The sequence below is a fragment of the Salminus brasiliensis genome, chromosome 8 (genome assembly GCF_030463535.1).
Source record: "Salminus brasiliensis chromosome 8, fSalBra1.hap2, whole genome shotgun sequence".
Lineage (NCBI taxonomy): Eukaryota > Metazoa > Chordata > Actinopteri > Characiformes > Bryconidae > Salminus > Salminus brasiliensis.
In genome coordinates, this window is record NC_132885.1 from 42,571,762 (window position 1) to 42,595,042 (window position 23,281).

General features: G+C 44.7%; 2 protein-coding genes across 3 annotated transcripts in view; both read left to right on the forward strand.

Moving 5' to 3' along the window:
• The window catches only part of sowahca (sosondowah ankyrin repeat domain family Ca), a 121,744-nt gene that overhangs the window by 85,642 nt on the left and 12,821 nt on the right, over positions 1-23,281 (forward strand). The window lies entirely within an intron of this gene.
• LOC140561459 (uncharacterized) lies at positions 2,989-22,174 on the forward strand. 2 transcript variants are annotated; one of them, XM_072686682.1, is made up of 17 exons: positions 2,989-3,222; positions 6,408-6,437; positions 7,278-7,364; positions 7,810-7,872; positions 9,128-9,223; positions 9,520-9,570; positions 11,527-11,562; positions 12,189-12,212; positions 13,206-13,256; positions 13,421-13,456; positions 14,156-14,200; positions 15,188-15,292; positions 15,509-15,541; positions 16,249-16,266; positions 19,893-20,015; positions 21,044-21,094; positions 21,409-22,174. In XM_072686682.1, the coding sequence occupies exons 1-17, from the start codon at positions 3,171-3,173 to the stop codon at positions 21,435-21,437; spliced, it is 930 nt and encodes a 309-aa protein (XP_072542783.1). In that variant the 5' UTR covers positions 2,989-3,170; the 3' UTR covers positions 21,438-22,174. The 2 variants fall into 2 exon arrangements, with proteins under 2 accessions (XP_072542783.1, XP_072542782.1); XM_072686681.1 differs by having other exon boundaries at positions 2,990-3,222; positions 12,189-12,224.

The following is a 23,281-nucleotide window of genomic DNA, read 5'->3' on the forward strand; positions in this document are numbered from 1 at the left end:
ATAAGGGTTCCCAGATGTTAAATGTTAGTGACGTCATCAGTGTCGTCGTCCACTGCTGCGTTTAACACCCCGGCCCTAAAACAGTGGGAAGCTCAGGATGAGCGTGCCCTTCAGGCCGTGTGTTGTTCCTCACATTGCTCCATAACAGTGCTTCATCTGGAGAGGTTCAGGCCTACGGTCCTCGCTGACATGTGGGAACGCTAACAACTCACAGCAGGCTCCGAAGCGGCGGCTCTTCTCCACCCTGGGAGGATGGAGTTGAATCGAGCGTGTTACAGCATTAATCTTTAAAGCCACAGCGACTGCAGCCTCACCTGAAACTGGGCTTGATGACCTGCTGCTGTGACACACCTGGTTCAGCTCCTCAGGGTTGGTCATTAACCCCCGGGGTAGATGTAGGACAGGGGCCTTTTCTCAGGCGGAACCTCGGCGGGACTGAGCACAACACAAAGCATCCGTTCAGCTGCTGTTCAGATCAGGGGAAGGGAGCACTGGTTACATGGTGAAAAAGAAAAAAGGTCAAAGGGCAAAGGGCACACAGCTCTAAAGAAACATCCAATGATTAATAATACATTTCTTTTATTTATAAAGCACTTATCAATAATACAAAGACTCTTTCAATGCTGGAGTAAAACACAGATTCTGCAGGGTCTTCCCTTTCCAGAGCTGTAAAATGTAAAGACTGTATGTTTGTAATATTTCTGCTATTATTTGAACTTAATGACTCTTTTAAATGTCTTTGAAAAATGTCATATTTAAGTTGGTTTCCTGTCAAAGATTTATTTACATATTAAAATAAGCAACACCTGTCAGTTCACCTCAGGGTTCCCTTTTCAGACGATCACTTCCTCATTCAGGAGCAGTGTGTGACATTAATGCCCGCCTGCCAAATTCTGAAAGAAATGTGACTCAGTCAGTCAAGAAACTGAAGCTTTAAAGAGCAGGATAGTGATTCACACCATACCCCAATATCCACCATAAATTACCCCAATATCCACCATAAACTACCCCAATATCCACCGTAAACTACCTTAACATCCACCATAAACTACCTCAACATCCACCAAGAACTACCCCAATATCCACCATAAACTACCCCAACATCCACCAAAAACTACCCCAACATCCACTAAGAACTACCCCAACATCCACCAAAAACTACCCCAACATCCACCATAAACTACCCCAACATCCACCCCAACATCCACCATAAACTACCCCAAAATCCACCAAAAACTACCCCAATATCCACCAAAAACTACCCCAACATCCACCAAAAACTACCCCAATATCCACCATAAACTACCCCAATATTCTCCATAAACTACCCCAATATCCACCAAAAACTACCCCAATATCCACCATAAACTACCCCAATATCCACCAAAAACTACCTCAACATCCACCAAAAACTACCCTAATATCCACCAAAAACTACCCCAATATCCACCATAAACTACCTCAACATCCAACATAAACTACCCCAACATCCACCAAAAACTACCCCAACATCCACCATAAACAACCTCAACATCCACCATAAACTACCTCAACATCCACCTCAACATCCACCATAAACTACCTCAACATCCACCATAAACTACCTCAACATCCACCATAAACTACCTCAACATCCACCATAAACAACCTCAACATCCACCATAAACTACCTCAACATCCACCTCAACATCCACCATAAACTACCTCAACATCCACCTCAACATCCACTGTAAACTACCTCAACATCCACCATAAACTACCCCAACATCCACCAAAAACTACCCCTACATCCACCATAAACTACCTCAACATCCACCATAAACTACCTCAACATCCACCAAAAACTACCCCAATATCCACCATAAACTACCTCAACATCCACCATAAACAACCACCAAAAACTACCCCAACATCCACCATAAACTACCTCAACATCCACCATAAACAACCACCAAAAACTACCCCAACATCCACCATAAACTACCCCAACATCCACCATAAACTACCTCAACATCCACCATAAACTACCTCAACATCCACCATAAACTACCTCAACATCCACCAAAAACTACCCCAATATCCACCATAAACTACCTCAACATCCACCATAAACAACCACCAAAAACTACCCCAACATCCACCATAAACTACCCCAACATCCACCATAAACTACCCCAACATCCACCATAAACTACCTCAACATCCACCAAAAACTACCCCAACATCCACCATAAACTACCTCAACATCCACCTCAACATCCACCAAAAACTACCTCAACATCCACCAAAAACTACCTCAACATCCACCATAAACTACCTCAACATCCACCATAAACTACCCCAACATCCACCATAAACTACCTCAACATCCACCTCAACATCCACCAAAAACTACCTCAACATCCACCATAAACTACCCCAACATCCACCACAAATGATCTTAACATCCACATTGATCTGCCTGAATCTCCCCCTGAGCTGCTTCAGGAGATGCGAGCTGGCTCTTCTGGGCTGATCCTGGAACAGGTGGGAGGGTTTAATCAGGGGGGTTTGGGCGGTTTAGCCGTATTAACACAGAATTAAGAAACAGTGTTATTAATCCTGCGATTTATACAATTCTGTGCTGCACATAAATATAACTTATATAATATAATACACACAAACATTCTTACTAGCTTAGCATGCTAATATAAACAAAGACTGAACTTTATAAAACTGCTAAATTTACATATCTGGATGCTAATCATCAAAACATCAAAACAAATCCAGTGAATCGGACATTCAGTTTAATACAATTGCGCATTTGACTCACTGAACTGACTCGGTTCCGCGAACTGATCCGAACACCTCACCGCTGGCACCTTCAGCAGCCACAGCATCATCTCTGCCTGAAAGAGGGTGGGACAGGGTTTCTCCGATTGGCCCCCACGCCTGTCACTCAGTAGTGTAGGCGGGGCCACGCGCTGGCACACACCCACCCACACCCATACTCGCGCGCACACGCCCTGTGAAAGTTTCTACAACAAAGGGTCGCGTGGAAAAGTTGGGCTGCGATGCTGGAGTAGAAAGCTGAGCTTCTTCAGGAATCCAGGGTCCGTGCTGAGGGAAGCCTGGGCAGATCTGCTGCTTCTGAGAGGACACACGTTCAGACCACTTTCATTCGGACCACAATGACGTCATGCTGGTGGATTTTGGTGCTTGGGAGTCTCATTGCAATGCAAGGTAAGGTGCTGGGAGGCTCGCGCAGTATGAGGTGTGTGTTTGTGAGCACTCTGATCAGGCCAGCTGCAGAAGCATGGGATGGAGCTTCAAGGTGACTCAGGATGCAGAAAGCTGGCTTAAATGTAGATCAGTAAAGTGGGAGTGTCTTTTTTTTTTATTAATGCTTTATTAGGCTTTATTTGCAGTCTGTAAAGCTGAATAACAGGACAGTTCATTAAACTGGTCATTGTCTGCAGACATTCTGAATGATTATGAAAGTCCTATCTAGTCTCAGTTTGCTAATTGAAAGGTAATGGTGTTTTCCAGGTGAGGTCATCGCCTGCTCCTTATCAGTCAGGCTGGGTCACTGCTCTCTGCCTGTTGTACATTTTGTTCAGAGCGCAGGTCTGATGTCCTGCAGGAGATCCCCTGTTCTGCACAGTCTAGCCTTTTCCACCAACTTTTTCCAAGGAGAATTCCACCAACTTTTTAAAATTCCTACTAAACTCAGTGTGTTGGTCGCCATGACTACAACACAGATACAGCCCATAATTTATCTCCTACCCAGACCCACCAGTGCAGCTACATGAGTCTTCTGAGTTTTATATGGAATGATGATGATGATGATGATGAAGGTAAAATAGTGAATAGAGAATCTGAACTAATGCAGTTTTCTTTAGGGACTACTTTCTGTAGCCGCACTACACCCTGCAGCATGTATCCCTCCACCATTTTAATGATCTGGTTCTAAAAGCAGGTTCTAGAGCCGAGCTCTTCTCAGAACTCTGGTAGAACCGTGTCTCAGGCATCAGGCAGCGTCTTCATCACCATTAGGTGAAGAACTTTCTGTGAGGAGCTTTTATTAGAGCTTCAGACGTCTGCTTCCCCTCACCTCCACTGTAGAACGGTTCTCTCTTTCTCTTTATTCATGAAGAAATGTTGAAAGTTCCTCATTAATTGAGGAAGCGCTGTTAACGAACTGGTTAGATCATGGGTGGGGCACTGTTGGCCCAAAGCAAACCCACCCAACATTCTCCAACAGATACGAGCAAGTGTTGGCTCTGTCATCAGGAGGTTGCAGGTTTGATCTCTGGTGATGCCACAGCCATCCGTCAGTGTCCAGCAGTCCCAGAGATCATTGACAGTGTTCTAGAATGTTCTAGATCAGTATCAGCGTAATCACGCCCATTAGAGCATTGGTGTTCGGCACAGTCGGGTTTGTGTTGGCTCTCTCTCACACACACACACACACACTTTGCGAGCATCTGCCCCGAAAACACACCCGAGGGCGTCTCTCTGGGGCCCTGTCCCATTCATCTATCCAGAGAGAGAAAGGGAGAGTGTGAAAGCGCTCGGCTCGGCCGCCGGTAACTCAACCCCAACTCCAGCTGCGAGCCCCACCCACGGAAAAGTTACAGCAAAAAAAACGGCCTGGTTTGAATTGGCCCCCAGGGAGACGAGAAGTGTGTGTGTGTGTGTGTGTGTGTGTGTGTGTGTGTCTGAAGGCCAGGTCTGCCTCAGCCTCATTTACTACTTCTTTGGAACTGTTGCTGCGGGATGTGTGGAAGAATGATGTGTTTTTCAGTTGAGACCGGTCCAAAATATCCACCCGTACCCACCCCTACTCGTACCCACCCGTACCCACCCCTACTCGTACCCACCCGTACCCACCCCTACTCGTACCCACTCATACTCATACTTAGCCCATGCCACCATACATACCCTCCTATACCCAGCCAAACTTGCCCATAATGACAATACTCACCCACACCAATTATACATACCCACAATACTCACCCACATCCATCATATATACCCATCATACATACTCACCCATACCCACAAAACGCACCCACACCCATCATACATACACACCAATACCATCATACATGTATTTAATAATGATTGATCAGACTGTAATAATTTCAGTGTGTTTCTGTTTCAGTCCAATAAAAGTCTGAATGTTCAGACCATACATTTTTATTACACTAGGTATCAGTCCCAAAGTCAGCCTGTGTGTGTGTACGTGTGTGTACGTGTGTGTACGTGTGTGTACGTGTGTGTACGTGTGTGTGTGTGTATGGATTAAGGGAACATCTGTGTTGTCCCATGTTTCCTACACCAGCAGACACTCAGCAGCTTGTTAATTTGTCAGACCCGCAGCGCTGCAAGGATCGTCCAGGGCAAAACAAAAGAAACTGCAGAGCTGTGGGGAAAAAGTGAAGGTCAGGCCAAAGGTCAGATTGGTTTAAGAGCCCAAAGCAACTAAAGAGGACAGTCCGTCCACAGCCTGCTGGGATATAAAAGCATGTGTTTATCACTAATGGCCCGGAGGTGAAACGCAAACAGTTGATGTTCTGTTGAGAAACTTTTGGTCTGAATGTAGAAAAAGGAAGATGGTCCACATGTACTGTAGTAGTACTGTAGTAGTAGTAGTAATGGTAGTAGTAATGACTGTGGCAGTGTGAGTAGTAGAAGTAGTAATGGCACAGTAAGAGTAGTGGTGGTGGTGGTGGTGGTGGTAGTAGTACTGCAGTAGTAGTAGTAATGGTAGTAGTGGTAGGGTTAGTAATAGTTGTAGTACAGTGGTAGTAGGAGTAGTAATTACAGTAGTGGTAAGAGGAGTAGATTAGATTTAGGTTGCCATTTTTTATTAATGACCTTAATTAAATATCCTGTATTTTATAGATAACTTCTGTTTTATTTTGTTATATTAATATTTATAACTATATATAAAACATTCTGCTTTTTTTAAATGTATTTTAATGTATTACTTATTTTCTGTTATATATATATATATATATATATATATATAATTTATTTTAGGCAACAAAGAAGCTTTTTGAAACTAAATATTTCATTAATTTAATTCAATTTTATTAATTTATTATTATTATTATTATTATTATTATTATTATTATTTTACCAGTACCATGTGTGATCAAGTAAATGTGCTTGCAGGGATAATAATAATAATAATAATAATAATAATAATGATAATGAAACTTTTTTCCAGTTATTTTAGACAGTTGGGGATCAAACACAGCAGTTGAAAAATGAAGGCAGCCGTTATTTCCACACTGAGTTTTCTGTAGAGGAGGCTCCTGACCCCGGTACGGGCCGAGCGGGGCCCTGTGATCAGAGCCAGACTTTCCCTTTAAACATTTCTGTGCTGTAAAATCGTCCTGTTATGGTTTGTGTTTCAGGAGGGAGAGTGGAAGCGTCGGAGGATGATGGTACGTTCGGTTCATTTCACTTTCAGCTTTAACGCTCTCTCACACACACACACACACACACACACACACACACACACACACACACACACACACACACCCTGAACACACCCAGCTTTTCTTCCCTCCGGCACTCTGAAGGAGTTGGAGGTGGAGGCTGTGCAGCAGTGCGGTGGGGGCTGCTTTTAGCTGTAGCTGCTTCACCCGTTGACGTGGTGTTCCAGCAGTGACGCGGCTCTTATTCAGAACAGCTCTGAAGGGTGGTTGATGAGGTATTCAGTACGACTCTATTCAGACTGTAATGAATGAGCTGATGGTGCTTCTTCATCACTGCCTACTTATTAAGATGCACTATACGGACAAAAGTATTGGGACACCTGCTTGTTCATTGTTTCTTGTGAAATCAAGGGTTATTAAAAGAGCTGATCCTGCTTCTGTTGGAGTAACTGTCTCTACTGTCCAGAGAAGAAGACTTTCTACTAGATTCTGGAGGAGGAGCATTGCTGTGAGGATTTGATTGCACTCCCCAACTCATCCCAAAAGTACTGGATGGAGCTCCTCCACCATCATTCCAGAGAACACAGTTCCTCCACTGCTCCACAGCTCAATGCTGGGGGGCTTTATACCCCTCTAGCCCACACCTGGCATTATTAGGCAGCATGGAGCCAATAGGGTCATGGAACTAGAAAAGCTGTGTGTGCATTTGCACATCTGTGTCAGCAATGGGTGCAGCTTAAAGTAGCTGAATGCTTCATTAGAAGGGGCGTCCACAAACATTTGGATATTATCTAAATGTTTTATCTGCAGTCACAGTTCAGAACTTCAGAACTTTTCCAATCACAGGAGTGGAGGCCACGCCCCAGACTGAGGAAAAAGATGTTGCCCCACCTGAAGAACAAGAAGCCACCCCTCCTACCAAAGAAGATGGAGGTACGAAATCAGACGTTTTCAGACATCAATGGTTTTGACCCTGTTTGTGATTGGGGATATTTTAGAGGAGGCGGAGCTACAGTCTCTCATTAGGGTGAATATTAATAACGCTCTAAATGTAGGTATTGTGATATACACTGAGGAGGAGGAGCTACAGTCTCTCATTAGGGTGAATATTAATAACGCTCTAAATGTAGGTATTGTGATATACACTGAGGAGGCGGAGCTACAGTCTCTCATTAGGGTGAATATTAATAACGCTCTAAATGTGGGTATTGTGATATACACTGAGGAGGCGGAGCTACAGTCTCTCATTAGGGTGAATATTAATAACGCTCTAAATGTAGGTATTGTGATATACACTGAGGAGGCGGAGCTACAGTCTCTCATTAGGGTTAAGGGGGATTTTTACAGCACAGCTCAGGTCTTCTAAACCTCCACACAGGTGCAGAGGAAGAATCTCCACCCATGACCGAGGAACCGGATGCTGCTGAGAATCTGGATGAAGGTATGTTTAGACTGACTCTCACAGGAAATGCCACTAACCCTAATCAGCCAGTCCCACAGCGAGCAGATTTACATCATGCTGCCATCCTGTGTGCAGCAACCCCACTTAGAAACTTAGAAAACCCTTCCCTGTGCTTTCACTCACTGGCCACTTTATTAGAAACCCCTACCTTGTGCTTCCACTCACTGGCCACTTTATTAGAAACCCCTACCTTGTGCTTCCACTCACTGGCCACTTTATTAGAAACCCCCACCTTGTGCTTCCAGTCACTGGCCACTTTATTAGAAACCCCAACCTTGTGCTTCTACTCACTGGCCACTTTATTAGAAACCCCTACCTTGTGCTTTCACTCACTGGCCACTTTATTAGAAACCCCTACCTTGTGCTTCCACTCACTGGCCACTTTATTAGAAACCCCTACCTTGTGCTTCCACTCACTGGCCACTTTATTAGAAACCCCTACCTTGTGCTTTCACTCACTGGCCACTTTATTAGAAACACTGACCTTGTGCTTTCACTCACTGGCCACTTTATTAGAACCCCCTACCCTGTGCTTCCACTCACTGGCCACTTTATTAGAAACCCCTACCCTGTGCTTCCACTCACTGGATAGTTTGAAGTCAAGTCTGTTATTGTCTCTAACTCTGTACTTCAGTGTAAGTGTAATTGCAGTGTAATTGACTCTACACACTTTGAGTAGAGTGTGTGTTTGTGTGCATCCAGAAGATTCAGAGGAAGTCAGAGAGGAAGGTTGTACATATTTGCATTGTGCATAACACAATGGAAAGTCCCTGAAGCCAAATATCCTGTCTGCGCTTTGCATAAGGTTCTGTGATTGACAAAAGTTGAAGTACATCACTACACCGAACCTGCACTTACTACCTTCTACCCTGGGCTTCCACACACTGGCCACTTTATTAGAAACCCCTACCTTGTGCTTCCACTCACTGGCCACTTTATTAGAAACCCCTACCTTGTGCTTCCACTCACTGGCCACTTTATTAGAAACCCCCACCTTGTGCTTCCACTCACTGGCCACTTTATTAGAAACCCCTACCTTGTGCTTCCACTCACTGGCCACTTTATTAGAAACCCCTACCTTGTGCTTCCACTTACTGGCCACTTTATTAGAAACCCCTACCTTGTGCTTCCACTCTCTGGCCACTTTATTAGAAACCCCCACCTTGTGACCAGTTTATGATACACCTGAACGTCTGATGACATCTCGCTGTTGACTGTATCTTTAATTTTACAGACAGTGCGGATGCACCGTTACCTGTAGACGAGGCGCAGGGGCCAACAGAAGGTCTGTCTTTTACAGAGTCAGTAGCTGAAACAGAGGTGGACCCAGGTAAACATCATCTTCCGTACATATACCCAGTCAGAAAGAACTCAGCAGTGAGAGCGTCTACCTGTAATTAACTCTATATAACACTAGAATAAACCCAAATACACATAAGGTCAGTGGTCAGAATGTGCTGATGGTCAGTAAAGCTATTGATACACTATACAGACAAAAGTATTTGGACACCTGCTCTGCTTTTGAATTTGGTCTTTACGCTGTATACTAATCAACCGTTACTGCTAAAGAGGCTGAAGCCGGTGTGCTGTGGGTGTGAATGTAACCTAGTTACTGTTTCTTTTCAGATCCCACCCCAGACCCTGCTGCTACTGAGGAACCAGAGGAAGGACCAGCAGGTACAGAAGAGGATTAATACTGAATGTTTTGGGAGCTGGAGTCACAGCATAGCGTTCGTTCATTGTAATACACACCCATCAGCCACAACATTAAAACCAACTGTCTATACGTGTGTCGTCAAAACAGCTTTGACCTCAGAAGGTGTTCCGTGATAGGACGTAGCATCAGCTAAGAATCCAGCCATCTAATCTCGCAGAGCCGCACTTTATGCAAAACCAGTGGGCCTCTGTCACAATGGAGTACTGTTACACCTTAGCCTCATCGTTTCAGCGACGAGTCTCGAGCGGCAAAGCGCTGACGGCGATATTCTGCGTGGTTTAACAGCCTTAGCTAAATGGGATGAAATATGTGTTGGTACCACAACATCGCGCGGTCACTTAGCTACCGTGAACACATGGGGTTTGGTGTGGGTCGTGAATGAAGACCCACTGAGGAGACAAAGTGGTGTTTGTTAACAGATCAGACTTGTGTGCGAGTGTTTGGTGGCGAGTCGGAGCATGTGACCGCTGAGAGACGCCTGCATTCAGTGTGACGGTTGTTACGAACGGCGATATCAGATTAAATTAGCCTATAAATGGGGAATCCCACAGCGAGGAATCATAAGTGCCGTTTGATATGCACATTCAGACACATTCAGAGAGCCGCATTGGAGCAGGGTCATGTGCGGCTGCATTCGGTTTTAAAGGGCCTGTATAATGGAAACCCAATTTGTGCTTACAGGGTTAGAAATATGAGAGTATGATGTAGTTCATAAACATCACCCCCCCCCCCCCCCACTCCCCAGCTAACCTGCAAAAACAGCCCGTTTCAAAGACATCGCTTTTGTGATGTCACATAGTATGTATTTACATATCCACCTATATCAGCCTTCAGCATTCTAGCCCCACCCATTCAGCTTACAGCAGTCTAGCCCCACCCATTCAGTCTACAGCATTCTTGCCCTGCCCGTTCAGCCTACAGCAGTCTAGCCCTACCCATTCAGTCTATAGCATTCTTGCCCCGCCCATTCAGTCTACAGCAGTCTAGCCCCACCCATTTAAAATAGAGCAGTCTATCCCCACCCATTTAACCTACAGCATTCTAGCTCCGCCTATTCAGCCTACAGCAGTTTAGCCCCATCCATTCAATATAGAGCAGTTTAGCCCCACCCATTGAACCTACAGCAGTGTAGCCCCACCTATTTAGCCTACATCAGTCTAGCTTCACCCATTCAGCTTACAGCTGTTAAGCCCCACCTATTTAGCCTACATCAGTCTAGCTTCACCCATTCAGCTTACAGCTGTTAAGCCCCACCTATTTAGCCTACATCAGTCTAGCTTCACCCATTCAGCTTACAGCTGTTAAGCCTCACCCATTTAGCCTACAGCAGTCTAGCCCCACCCATTCAGCCTACAGCAGTCTAGCCCCACCCAATCAGCCTACAGCAGTCTAGCCCCTAGTGTTGCAGCAGGTTGTGAATAATGTCCACTATTGGCTCCTAATGATGGCAGAACACAGTGGTAAAAACAAAGGATCAGAACGGGATCAGGCTTACAGTGTTCTTTGATCGGTTCAGACTGATGTAAACTGGTTTCAAACTCTCCAAACTGGGACATTATGGGTTCTGGGGTAAACTGCTGCTCCTTTACCCAGGCCTGGCTGGGCCACTGGGGTGAGTATTGTTTAATGGTATTGTGACAGGAGCCGTTTAGGCCGAGGCACTCCTGTCGAAACAAGCAGAAACCTGACTCCACTGTTGTGACTGACTTTGCTTTTGGGTTCAGGAGTTTCTGAACAGCACTTGTTTATCTGCATAAATATCTGCTGTGTTTTAGACATCTACCTCCTACCTGTTCAAAACCAGACAGGTAACAGGATGAACACTGGGTTTGTAGTGGAATCATCTCGGCATCTGCCAGAGGACGTAGTTCACCTGTAATGAAATTTTCCACTCTTTTCTTTTCTCTTTTTCACAGAAACGACGATGCCATTAGTGAGTTCTGCTGTTTCAGGTAGACCACATGACCTTCTGTTTGCTGCATCACTGATCTGTAGCAGTTTATAATTTAACAATAACGACAAATATTCTGTTTATATTAAAATAAAAGCAAATTATAGAACCAAAGTTAAACAGATTTGCACTGACAGCTAACTAACACACCCCTCCTACACAGTGTCTGGAAGAGCCTTGGGGCTGAAGCTTTAGCTTGAAAGCACTTGCTGAGTGTTAAATATTGTAGAGTGACCCTGTGACAGTAAAATGGTGCTATATGAATAATATTTTATTTTTATTAATAGAACTAATAACAGTTAATGATAAAACGGCTCTGACAGTTGCCAATGAGGTTGTTCCTAATGGAGAAATATTATGAGCATCACTGTATTATATAACAGTAAGGCTTTATATATATACACTGTTATACATGACCTTTATTGTGAAATGGCAATTCAAACGTAATGTATTTTATATGAGGCGTAAATGTGACATGAATATTTCAGCTGATCACATCATACCAATTTATAAATATTTTATGAAGTATGTCACATTTTATGAAGTCATTAATGGAGTTTAATAGTTTATTTTATATTCCTCTGGTTTATTGTGGAAGGATGACGTGTGTGTTCTCTTGTTTCTCAGAAACCCCGGAGCAGGATGTCCCAGGTGGGGAAACAGGTAGGAGTGTTCGGTCCTCTGTAGGGCGATTTGGTCTTCACATTATGTGCTACCATATTTGATCTCTATGAGGTTTAACACACACACACACACACACACACACACACACTCAAAGTATTTCATAAAATAAAACAACATATACTATACACTGATAGCCATAACATTAACACCCCCTCCTTGTTCCTACACTCACTGTCCATTCTGTCAGCTCCACTGACCGTCCAGCTGCACTGTGTAGCTCTATAGTTCCAGTCTGTATCCGTCTGTCCTCAGGACACTGCCCAGAACATGTGCCCACAACCAACGCTGTTGGTTGGATATGTCGTCGGTGGACTGCTGGACTATTCTCAGTCCAGCAGTGCTGCCCGCTGAGGTGTTTAACCCCTTAGGAAGTCTGTGTGTTATTACAAACTTCTGTTATCAGAGAATAGCGCCACCTACTTCCACAGACCTGTCCCTGTAGTTACTGAGTAATACACCTTAGTGTGTGATAAGCCTTGGTGTAGAAGCACTGCTGTGTCTGATCCACTCATACCACCAGCCCAATACACACACTACTAATACACCCTCCACCACCAGGTCAGTCAGGGTCACTGCAGTGCTGAGAATGACCCACCACCCAAATACTACAGTCTGCTCTGTCCTGTGGGGTCCTGAGCACTGAAGAATAAACAGGGTGAGAGAAGGAGGCTGACAATGGAGTCTGCAGAGAAACAGATGGACACAGTGCTCCTGTATGGTCAGTGGAGCTGGTGGCATGGACAGTGAGTTTGGAAACATAGGTGGTGTTAATGTAATGGCTGGTTGGTGTGTATATATATATATATTATTTAACATATTTAACACTCAGTTTTCTGGTTTTTATGCTGGTTTATTTGGCATGTATTTGAAATACTAACAGTACCTGTGAGACGTTTAGAAAAGCCGAGCTCTGTACCGCGTTCTGTGTCTTATAGGGTTTGTTTTTATTGTGTTTGTCAGAGATAACTCAGGACGAAGCTCCTTCTGTAAATGCTAATGCACCTGCAGACGGTAAGTGGAGAGCTGCCCAGGCAGTGGCAACAAAATCCTGGGGTGGATTTTTACATTCTGGACCTGAATTGTCCAGCTCTACGGACCAGCGCGGTTCTGTAACTGCTGTAAATAAAGTGGCATACCCTGGAGTCTTAACAGTGCTCTCTTTTCTCCTCCTCAAGATGACCTGGATCTGGGGGACGCTCTTGACACTTCAGGTAGGAGTGATGTGTGGTGCTCTGTCCTGTACAGTTATGCCACTGTTGTATGCCGGGGTGAAGGCCGCGAGTTCGAATCCCGGGTCGTGCTGCTTCGCCATCAGCAGCCGGAGCTTGAGAGAGCACAATTAGCCCTGCTCTCTTTGGGTGGGTAGAGGGCGCTCTCTTCACTGCTCCACAGCTGAATGCTGGGGGGCTTTATACCCCTCTAGCCCACGCCTGGCATTAGGCAGCATGGATCTTGATCTGCTCCAGAGAGTCCTATTCTATTGGCAGTACTTCTTCTCTACAGAGACTAGACAAGCTGTGTGTGTGCATTTGCACATCTGTGTCAGCAGCTTAAAGTGAATGAATGCGTTCATTAGATGGTGGACATGGAGTGTATGTTGTATACCTGCAGTTAACCTGCACTGCACCTCCTGCTGGGTGGGATACGAGGCTGCTTGGTCGAGCCGGAGCCTTTATCGCGTTAGTGCCGGCCTGATGCAGCGCTCCGGCTCCTCTCTGTTTGTTTACAGCCTCCTCAGCGTGTCTCATAATTGGTGACAAAGCTCTCTTATTTGTCTCTGTCAACCCGCGGCACCTTCTGTGTGCTTTATTAGCGCGGCGGACAGGAAAGGAATCTCACTGGCGGCAGGGAAACGAGAACCGCCGCTCCATTAACACTGCTTTCATGCAGGATTTCTGTCCCTTTTGCAGAGACGGATGCTGAACAAGACCAGAACACTGTAAAGGACAGTCCAGGTAAGTGGAATTTCTGCTTATTATTTGAACTTTAATAAACTGTTGCTTATGTAGTTTATTAGCCCTTCTGACCACATGGCTCTGACCACAGTTCAGCCCTGTGCCCTTGAGCTAGAGGGGTCTGCAGTCCGCAGCACTGGTTCTCTACGACTTCTCTACAGTGCAGAAGCTCCAGACAGTAACTCTGGGCTGCGTCTAGGTGGCAGTACCTGACCTCACTAATGCTCCCATAGCCGAACGCCATCAAATCCTCACAGCAATGTTCCAAAAGCTAAAGTAAGGCTTTTGCAGATGATTAGAGACCCTTGATTTCAAAAGCAGCTCTGGAATAGCAGGTGTCTACAAACCTTTGGCCTCATAGTGTGTTAGCGTAAGTGCTAGGTTGTGAGAGCCAAGCATATCTGGACAAGAGCAGCTCTGTGGTCAGACACTGACCATTGAAGGCTAGATAAAGGATGATAAACAGATAGACTAAACGTCCAAAAGTTTGTGGACGCCCCTTTTAATAAATGCACTCAACTACTTTACGTTGCACCCATTGCTGACACAGATGTGCAAATGCACACACACAGCTTGTCTAGTCCCTGTAGAGAAGAAGTACTGCCAATAGAATAGGACTATCTGGAGCAGATCAATATCATGACCATATTGGCTCCATTGAGGAGCTGTGGAGCAGTGGAGGAACTGTGTTCTCTGGAATCATGGTGGTGGAGCTCCATCCAGTACTTTTGGAGTTGGGATGAGTTGGGGTGGTCATCATCCAACATCCTGAACCTCACTGACAGCTGAACAGCTGAATGCAATCAAACCCTCATAGCAATGCTCCAAAATACATTTTATTTAGGAATATGCAATGAATGAGCAGGTGTCCCAATACTTTTGTCCATGTAGTGTATCATAGAACACTGAGGCAGTGCCATATGAAGCAGTGGCTCACCTGTGGTGTTATGCTAACTGATGCTTATGCTAATGCTTGTATCTTAAAAGCTGAGAGCGGGATCGACGGTGCTGGCGGAGCTGACGGAGCTGATGGAGCTGACGGTGCTGGCGGTGCTGGCGGAGCTGACGGAGCGAGCGAGGGGATGGGGAAAGGTGAGTTTCAGGTCTTTACGTTGACCACTTAACATTTACCTTAGCCTAATCCCTCTGAGCTTTGATGTGTCTGCCAGTGGCGCTAACACTAGCTTGCTGGAAAGGACTCATCCATCTCCTGACCTGTTGAAGTTGGAAATGTGGTTAATATTGTTATTAATAAAGGTTTTATTATTAATGCAAGTCTTTGATGTCTTTATTTGTTCTGCTTTGCAGCGAGAAGCGCTGGAGCCAAGGCCGGGCCAAGCGGTACAGCTGTTTTTTTATACTTTTAAACTGCACAGCTCGGGACCCAACCCTTTCTGCAGAACAACAAGTCATACAATATTTCATACGCAGACAATATATCGCTCTCTCACACACACACACACACACACAAAAGAAGAACTGGATTTTCCTCTTCTCTCTCTGTGTGCTTAGCCAAATCAAAGCAAACGTTAACGGCCGACTGTTGATTTCCAGCTCTGGCTGCATTGGATGATTCATCAATCGTGGCAATCCACCGTTTTGACCTACATACACACCCCGTCCACTTTATACCCCTCGCCGGCCACTTTATAAGCGCCACCTGCCTTATAGTGTTATAGTTATAGTTAGTGGGCCGCTGCTGTCCAGATATTATTGGCATAGTGGACCGTACCCAGCACAGCAGTGTTGATGGTAGTGTGGTGTTGGTATGGTGTCCGGCTCGGGACATCAGTGTCACTGCCAGGTTGAAACTCTGTGCTCTTTAAAGATTTTACATACTGCTGCTTTAATAACACCTTTATTAGTGTTCACATCAGTGGCTACGCTAGCAGACAGGCTCGGCTGAGCACCTCCGGGATTCTCACTGGTTGTAGTTGAGCAGTACTGAGCAGCACAGGAATAGCCTACACACCATGATAACAGTAGCATGTTTGGGGCTAGTCTTAGTCCGAGTTTTACTAATGATTCTCTCTTGTTTTCCTCCACAGATTCGGAGGAATCTCAAGGTAAGCCTGTCTTCACATTCCCAGCCTGGTGTGTGTTATGCTCCCCTTAAAAGAGACAGATTTTAGATGATAATGCTGCTCCCCGGTCAGGTGAACCCGTCCGGCCGCCCAGATTGAAATGTTTGTATTCAGACTTACGGAGGCTTTGACTGCTTTGTACACAGTTAGCTGCTCTCTTACGCCAACTGCAGGTCTAAATCACCATCATCATCATCATCATCATCATCTGAGTGTTCAGTAATCTCTAATAGACTTGTGTTTCTGACACTGTATGACTCACTATTATCTAGAACATAAACTGAGGTACTTCTTAAATCTGAGTAAAATATAGATTTCTAGATTTCAGCCTCACTGAAGCAGATCAGCATCATGACCCTATTGGCTCCATGCTGCCTAATGCCAGGCGTGGGATAATAGAGGGGTATAAAACCCCCCAGCATTGAGCTGTGGAGCAGTGGAAGAGCTGTGTTCTCTGGAATGATTGTGGTGGAGCTCCATCCAGTACTTTTGGGATGAGGTGAGGTGGGGTAATGCTCTCGCAATCAAATCCTCACTGCAATGCTCCTCCTCCAGAATCTAGTAGAAAGTCTTCTTCTCTGGACAGTAGAGACAGTTACTCCAACAGAAGCAGGATCAGCTCTTTTAATAACCCTTGATTTCAGAAGAAACAGTGAGCAATAAGCAGGTGTCCCAATACTTTTGTCCACATAATGTTCTGAAAGAGCATCCTCAGACTGGTTCGCCAGTGGTTTGCCAGTACTTCTGAGGATGATGAGGTGGGGTGGTGATCATCTACCCAACATCCTGACCTCACTAACCCTATTGTCACTGAACACCATCAAATCCTCACAGCAATGTTCTTCCAAAATCTAGCAGAAAGTCTTCTTCTCTGGACAGTAGAGACAGTTACTCAGTTAACAGAAGGAGCATCAGCTTACTTAATACCCCTGATTTTAGCAGATACAGAGAATTAGCAGTTGTCCCAATACTTTTGTCAAAACAGTGTGTGATGCGTGCATGTGTGTGTTTGATATAGATGTAGCTATGTTTTTAAATAAATGATGTACCTGCAGTATATGGCCATATATTATGGGTAGAGGTAGAGGCAGGCAGGTTGTGTAATCAGGGGTTTAAGCGTTTGTGATTCTGCCAGGCTTCTCCCCTAAACCTTTAAATGATTGTATATCTGCTACTTCATGCGTCGTTGAAGCGTCTCATTCCCGCTGAGTAATTAGTGAATTAGCTGCAGGGGTTTCGCTCCTATACTGAAGTCAATATGCCGCTAACAGGTTTATTATCCGGACGCTCCCCCATTTATCTTCTGCACAATCCACGACTCAGGCTCTGTCTGCCCTGGGTGTTGTGTGAGGGTTTGCCCTCACACACACACACACACACACACACACACACACACACACACACACACACACACTCCGCATTCCCGAATGTGTGAGTCCTCGCTCTGCTCCGTCAAACCCTGCAGACGCCGCAGAGTCTTCCTCAGGGAAGCCTGTCTGTGACGGGCGTGCAGGCCTTTTTCCCCGCATCGGGGGGCCAGGTGAAGTGGACTATCGATCCGTGGAGGCCCTGCATCACTGCACATGATAAAACCCCATCAGGGCTGCTGCGCTCTGAACTCTGGCCTGCTTAGCACGGTTAGCACAGGCTAGAGGCTAAGCACTACACCCATTCTAATAAGCTCATTTTGACACGCCCAGTTTTACTCAGTCATCCACTACACCGATCAGCCATAACATTACAACCACCTGCCTAATACTGTGTAGGTTCCCCGTTTGTGCCGCCACAACAGATCTGACCTATCGAGGCACGGACTCCACAAGACCTCTGAAGGTGTCCTGCTGGGGTATCTGGCACCAAGACTAACGTTAGCATGAGCATCAGTGAGCCTTGGGTGCCCATGATGCTGTTGCCGGCTCGCTGGTTGTCCTTCCTCCGAGCACTTTTGGTTGGCGCTGACCACCCCAACAATTAGCATTGTGGAAGACTGCGCACCTCAGTCACACCACACCCTCTCCTCAAACCTCACGAATAAAGCTCAGACTGAATGACGGGGCGTTGAGCTCTGTCAGGTCTTGTGGCCTTGTGTGGCGTTCGTGTTGCGGACGGGCTGCAGCTTCGGCAGATGGTGAGCAGTGGAGCGCTGGTGCTCCTCCCCAACCCTGACTGTTCAGATCTGATCAGATCTGTGATCATGGTCGATCACTCAGCCCAGATTCAGTCAATCAGCCAAGACATGTCCGGTATCTGACATGTGCTTCTTTAGTTGGGAGATGCTAGGCTAATGTCGCTAACACACACTGAATACAGTACCCAATTTAATCTGGAACTGGAACTACATCACCATCCTCAGAACGTCCCGCTCTGTAGACTGGAGTGAGGCAGAGTGATACCACACACACTGCGCTGAGGTGAAGGTGGGTCCGGTTCCTTCAGTGTTCCTCAGCTCTGTGGAGAAGGTTCTGTTTGGGGTTCTAGACTAAAGTAAGTCCCACCGCCTCCTAAACCTCATCCATCTACCAGCTAATGAAGATCTGGAGGAGCTCTGAGAGACGCGCTGGGAGAGGAACGGGTTTGGGGGCGTGTCTACAGAGAGGAGTGAATTGGTGACAGTCTGAGTCCAGTGTTTGTTAGCAGTGTTAGCCTAGCGTCTCCTGTTGTGAACTAAAGAAGCTCACGTCCGAGACTGAACACGTCTCAACTGATCGGCTGAATCTGATCAGAGATCAATCAGGATACCTTGATTTTTCACCGATCTTCTCCTTTAAGACATGTGAGACTCTGCTGGTGTAGATGTTGAATAATGTTGGATTTAATGAAGTAAAACTGTAAAAACTCGAGGAATCTGAGACACTTTCCATTGTTCTGGGACTTCACTGGTGGACTGTGTTGTTGCTAAACATCGCCCGTTCTCATTACCTACCCCACTTCCATGTGTGCATTAATCACACAGGGCGGAGGCCGGCCAAAATCGAGGGTGGAGTGGATACGCTCTTTAAACCTCCACTTTAAACTTCTTTCCTCCCCCACTTGTCCAGAGCGCTGATCTCAACAGAACATCTGACAACCATTAGCAACGAAGCGGCACATTCAGTTCTGAACACTTTAACGGGCTGGGTGCTTGTAAACACCCCCCTCATGCTCTTATTTTGAAATGACAGCTGCTTTTCATCAAATCAAGGCTCCTAATAAGTGTTCCGTTCAAAAATTGGTGAGAGAACCCATTAATAACACAGACAGAGATTAGCGCATGTGCTTAAATACACTCTGCGGCCTTCAGGATTACTCATGTGGGGCGGCGCTGCCATCTAGTGGTTGTGTTGTGCACACTGTGTTACACTTATTTGATTTCAGTGAGATGCAGTGAAGGTAGAGATGAAAATTCAGGTCGAGAAAGTCCAAATCCACCCCAGGATTTTGCTCCAACTACCTGGGCAGCAGTTGGAGCAAAATCCTGTCCAAATCCAAAGTCCAAATCCTGGGGGGGATTTTGACATTCTGGGCCTTAATTTGTCATCTCTACATATTTGCACAACCTTTTATACCATTTTCTGAACCGATAAGAACTAAATGAACTTAATCTGCATTCCTTGTGTTCTGATCTGCAGGGTCAGGGTCAGGGTCAGGCACGGTCGGCGGGGTCGTGGGAGCCATCGGAGTGGCCATTGTTGGTGCAGTTTCTGGTTTCTTCGCGTACCAGAAGAAGAAGCTGTGCTTCAAGGCCCAGGAACGTGAGTGATTTTACTGTAGCACTGTTTATAAGCACAGAGTTTCACTTTTAGTACAATCTCAGCTACATTTCTTCAGAGCAAGGCCACAGATCTGGGCCCTGAGGTCGTCGAAATTTGGCACACTCTCTCTTATGGAGACCATGGACATATTTTACACTATATACAACATTTGAAATCCTTATTTTAAGGATAATTATGATATAATGTAATGTAATATGATATTCTCATCAAAACTGACCTAAAAAATTCAAACGGACCTACCGTATTTATTTTATTTTGGTAAGTGTTTTTGGGCACCGTTTTGGTTGGATATGGCTGGTTCAGCTGAGGAACATTGACAAAGCGGTTCTTTAAGCAACCAGAAGTAGTTGTTCTATGGTATTAGTCCAGAGAACCCCTTTTTAGCACCCTTATTTTGACGTGCTGGTATTATGTATTGTTATATAAACATAAACAGACGCTGAATTTCACTGATTTAAAGGATATACAGGGTTATCCATGACATCCATGCACGCTGCTTCTTTTAAATCCTGGCCTATGATATAGTACAGAATAGTATACTGTGTGTATGCAATACCTCATGTCATTTACAGTATAAGAGGTGCAATACGTAACATTTCTGGCAGCTTTTGAGTGACAGTAATATATTATTAAATAAAAACAGTAAAATTGATGGAATGGGTTATTAGGCAATATGTAAATCCCCAAAACTTCAAATAATGCACATTTACCCTGTCCTCTATTAGTAAGCCTCATTAGATTCCTCTGAAACAGGCCAGTTCATTCAGAGCATGTCTATTGGTCCGTTCATCATAAAATTCTGATAAAGAACAACTGCCAGATTCACATTATGGAGAAATATATATATATATATATGTGTATGTGTATGTGTATGTGTGTGTGTGTGTGTGTATGTGTATGTATACTGGATATGTTGGTCTTGGCAATATCTAAATGAGAACAGTTAGTTCAGCCCTATGGCATAACACACCGCCCATATGCTACCGTGTCTCTATGTCCCGTTGCAGGTGATCCGGAGAGAGCTAAAGAGGAGAATGGGGCGCAGAATGACCCTCAGGGTGAGATTCTCACACAGTTGTGTCTTTGAAATTCATTAAAACCAGTTTTGATGTCCCTGCCACCTGTATGCTGTAATACTTCTGGAAAACACACGTATGATTATTAATAATCTTGAATATGCTTGATCAGTATGGGGACTGTGCAGCCCGGATCAGCTTTGCAGGCTAACAGAACATTTATCAGTAGAGTAAAAAGCAGTGAAACGAATAAGCTGCAGATATTTTAAAGCAATGATCTGCTGAAACTGATCCATAATCAATACTACATTTATTGTGTAAAAGGCTCGGTGTTGCTCATATGTCTTCCTTTGCAGTTCTCAGCAACCTTCTGAACTCCTCGTAATCTTCAGCGCACTCAAGAAGAAGGCCTTCTTCCAGAGACGAGCAGCCAGACGCCGTGCTACTGTGACGTGGTTTAAAGGAACAGCCAGACCCGAACTGAAAGCTGCCAGCCACCCGTTAGCACTTAGAGACTTTTACCATTACAGTACTGGTAGCTGCCAGCTTTCATTATTTCAATATTAGCCATGAATATTCACCAGTGCCAATTAGTGGGATTTTTCATTAGACCAGTGGCTTTGTCAATTAAATGTACTGACCACACAGGTGTAATACACTGACACTTACTGTGTGTGTGTGTGTGTATATATATATATATTGTTGGCGTTAGCTAGGCGTGTTTGATCTCCTGGACAAAGAAGGCCTTGTTCCTACCCTGACATTCCCAAACCTGGACCACAGTTTCTGGTACAGCTACTGTACTGTTTGGACTGTTTTATTCTGAATGTAAAATGTGTACTTTTTGAATGTGAGTGTGTGTGTGTGTGAGGGAGGGAGAGGTGGTGATGTTATGAATCACCTAGTTAGATCATCACATTTTGGGGGCGGAGCTTTCAGTTACAGTTAAATGTGTGTTTTTAAATCAGTTGCTGTTTTTAATGGATTCAGTGATTTTTTTTTTTTCCTGTAAACTTTCATCCTATTCAATCGAGGCTCAATCACTTGTTCAGTTCATTCATCCTGTACATAATCAATGATGCAGCTGAATAAATGGTTGGCTGTGTGTCCATCCGGACTGGGGTCTGTCTGTCTGTCTGTCTGTCTGTCTGTCTTCCAGCCACTACAGGCCGCTGCTTAGGGCCTAGAGCTGAATCTTGAAGTCGGATTGGATTTACTACTTTACTGAAAGACTTAAAGATGTTAAATTCTAATCTGATCCAGTCTAATCTTAATAAATCAGTGGTTTTGAGGTACAGCCTGACCGTAATCAGGAGCAGAAATTCAGGCATGGCAGGAAAACCGGGCTGAAAGGCTCCTTTATCTTGTAATGCAGGCGTTACCGTAATTACCCGAGTCAACGCCCACTCACCTCAAACTGAGGTAATCCACTGCACACAGATAAAAATATAAAGTTTTACATACTTATTATCTTAATCACGAATCTTGGAAGTATAAAAATGTAGAGGTTCTTTAATTATTCTTTAATTTAATTATTATTTTATATAATTTTAAAAATAAATAACCTTAGTATTATTATATTTTAATATTTAGATTTATTTTAATGTTTAAAAAGCCTCTACAATTTCATACCTTTTATAGAACTAGCTATATGTTCTAACTCAGAACCTTTGAGGCTGTGGGATATTTAAAAACAATAGCATTCAAGCTAATCTAAAACAGCATTAAAAATAAAAAAACAACAATAAAGTAAATTGAAATCAGAACTAAAATAAAGTCCTGAGATTATTATGCCATGTGTTAACTAGGCTAAAATGCACTAACTATGTTAAACTTTGTCTAATTTCAATTTTAAGATTAAAATCATTAGCAGCTACCAGTTAAAGAGCTTTCCTAGAACCGTACGCCCAACCCCAGAACCATATAGGAACCTTTAACAGCTCCGACAGGGTTAAATCTAGAAGAACCTCAGCATAGCGCAGGAGCAAAGCCCCCCCACGCCGCCTCTAGTAGAAGGTTTACGGGGAGAGACGTCCCGTGTGAGTGGTGTGAGTGGAGTGAGTGGTGTGAGTGGAGTGAGTGGTGTGACAGCCTCCTGTAGACCGCAGTGCTGCACCGTGGGCGAAGGTAAGACACTGAACAAAGAAACTGAACTCCAGCAGCTTCAGTAGGTTTTCTCCCCCATGAGAAGTTCCTGTGTGTGTTTATGGGAACTGTAAAGCTCTGACC

What these genes read in the sequence shown, in the direction of transcription:
- LOC140561459 (XM_072686681.1), top strand. Translation starts at nt 3,171, where the DNA reads ATGACGTCATGCTGGTGGATTTTGGTGCTTGGGAGTCTCATTGCAATG. An exon ending in GAGCGAGGGGATGGGGAAAG is followed by an intron (nt 15,293 to 15,508) that starts GTGAGTTTCAGG and finishes TCTGCTTTGCAG; the next exon opens with CGAGAAGCGCTGGAGCCAAG. An exon ending in GTGCTTCAAGGCCCAGGAAC is followed by an intron (nt 20,016 to 21,043) that starts GTGAGTGATTTT and finishes GTCCCGTTGCAG; the next exon opens with GTGATCCGGAGAGAGCTAAA.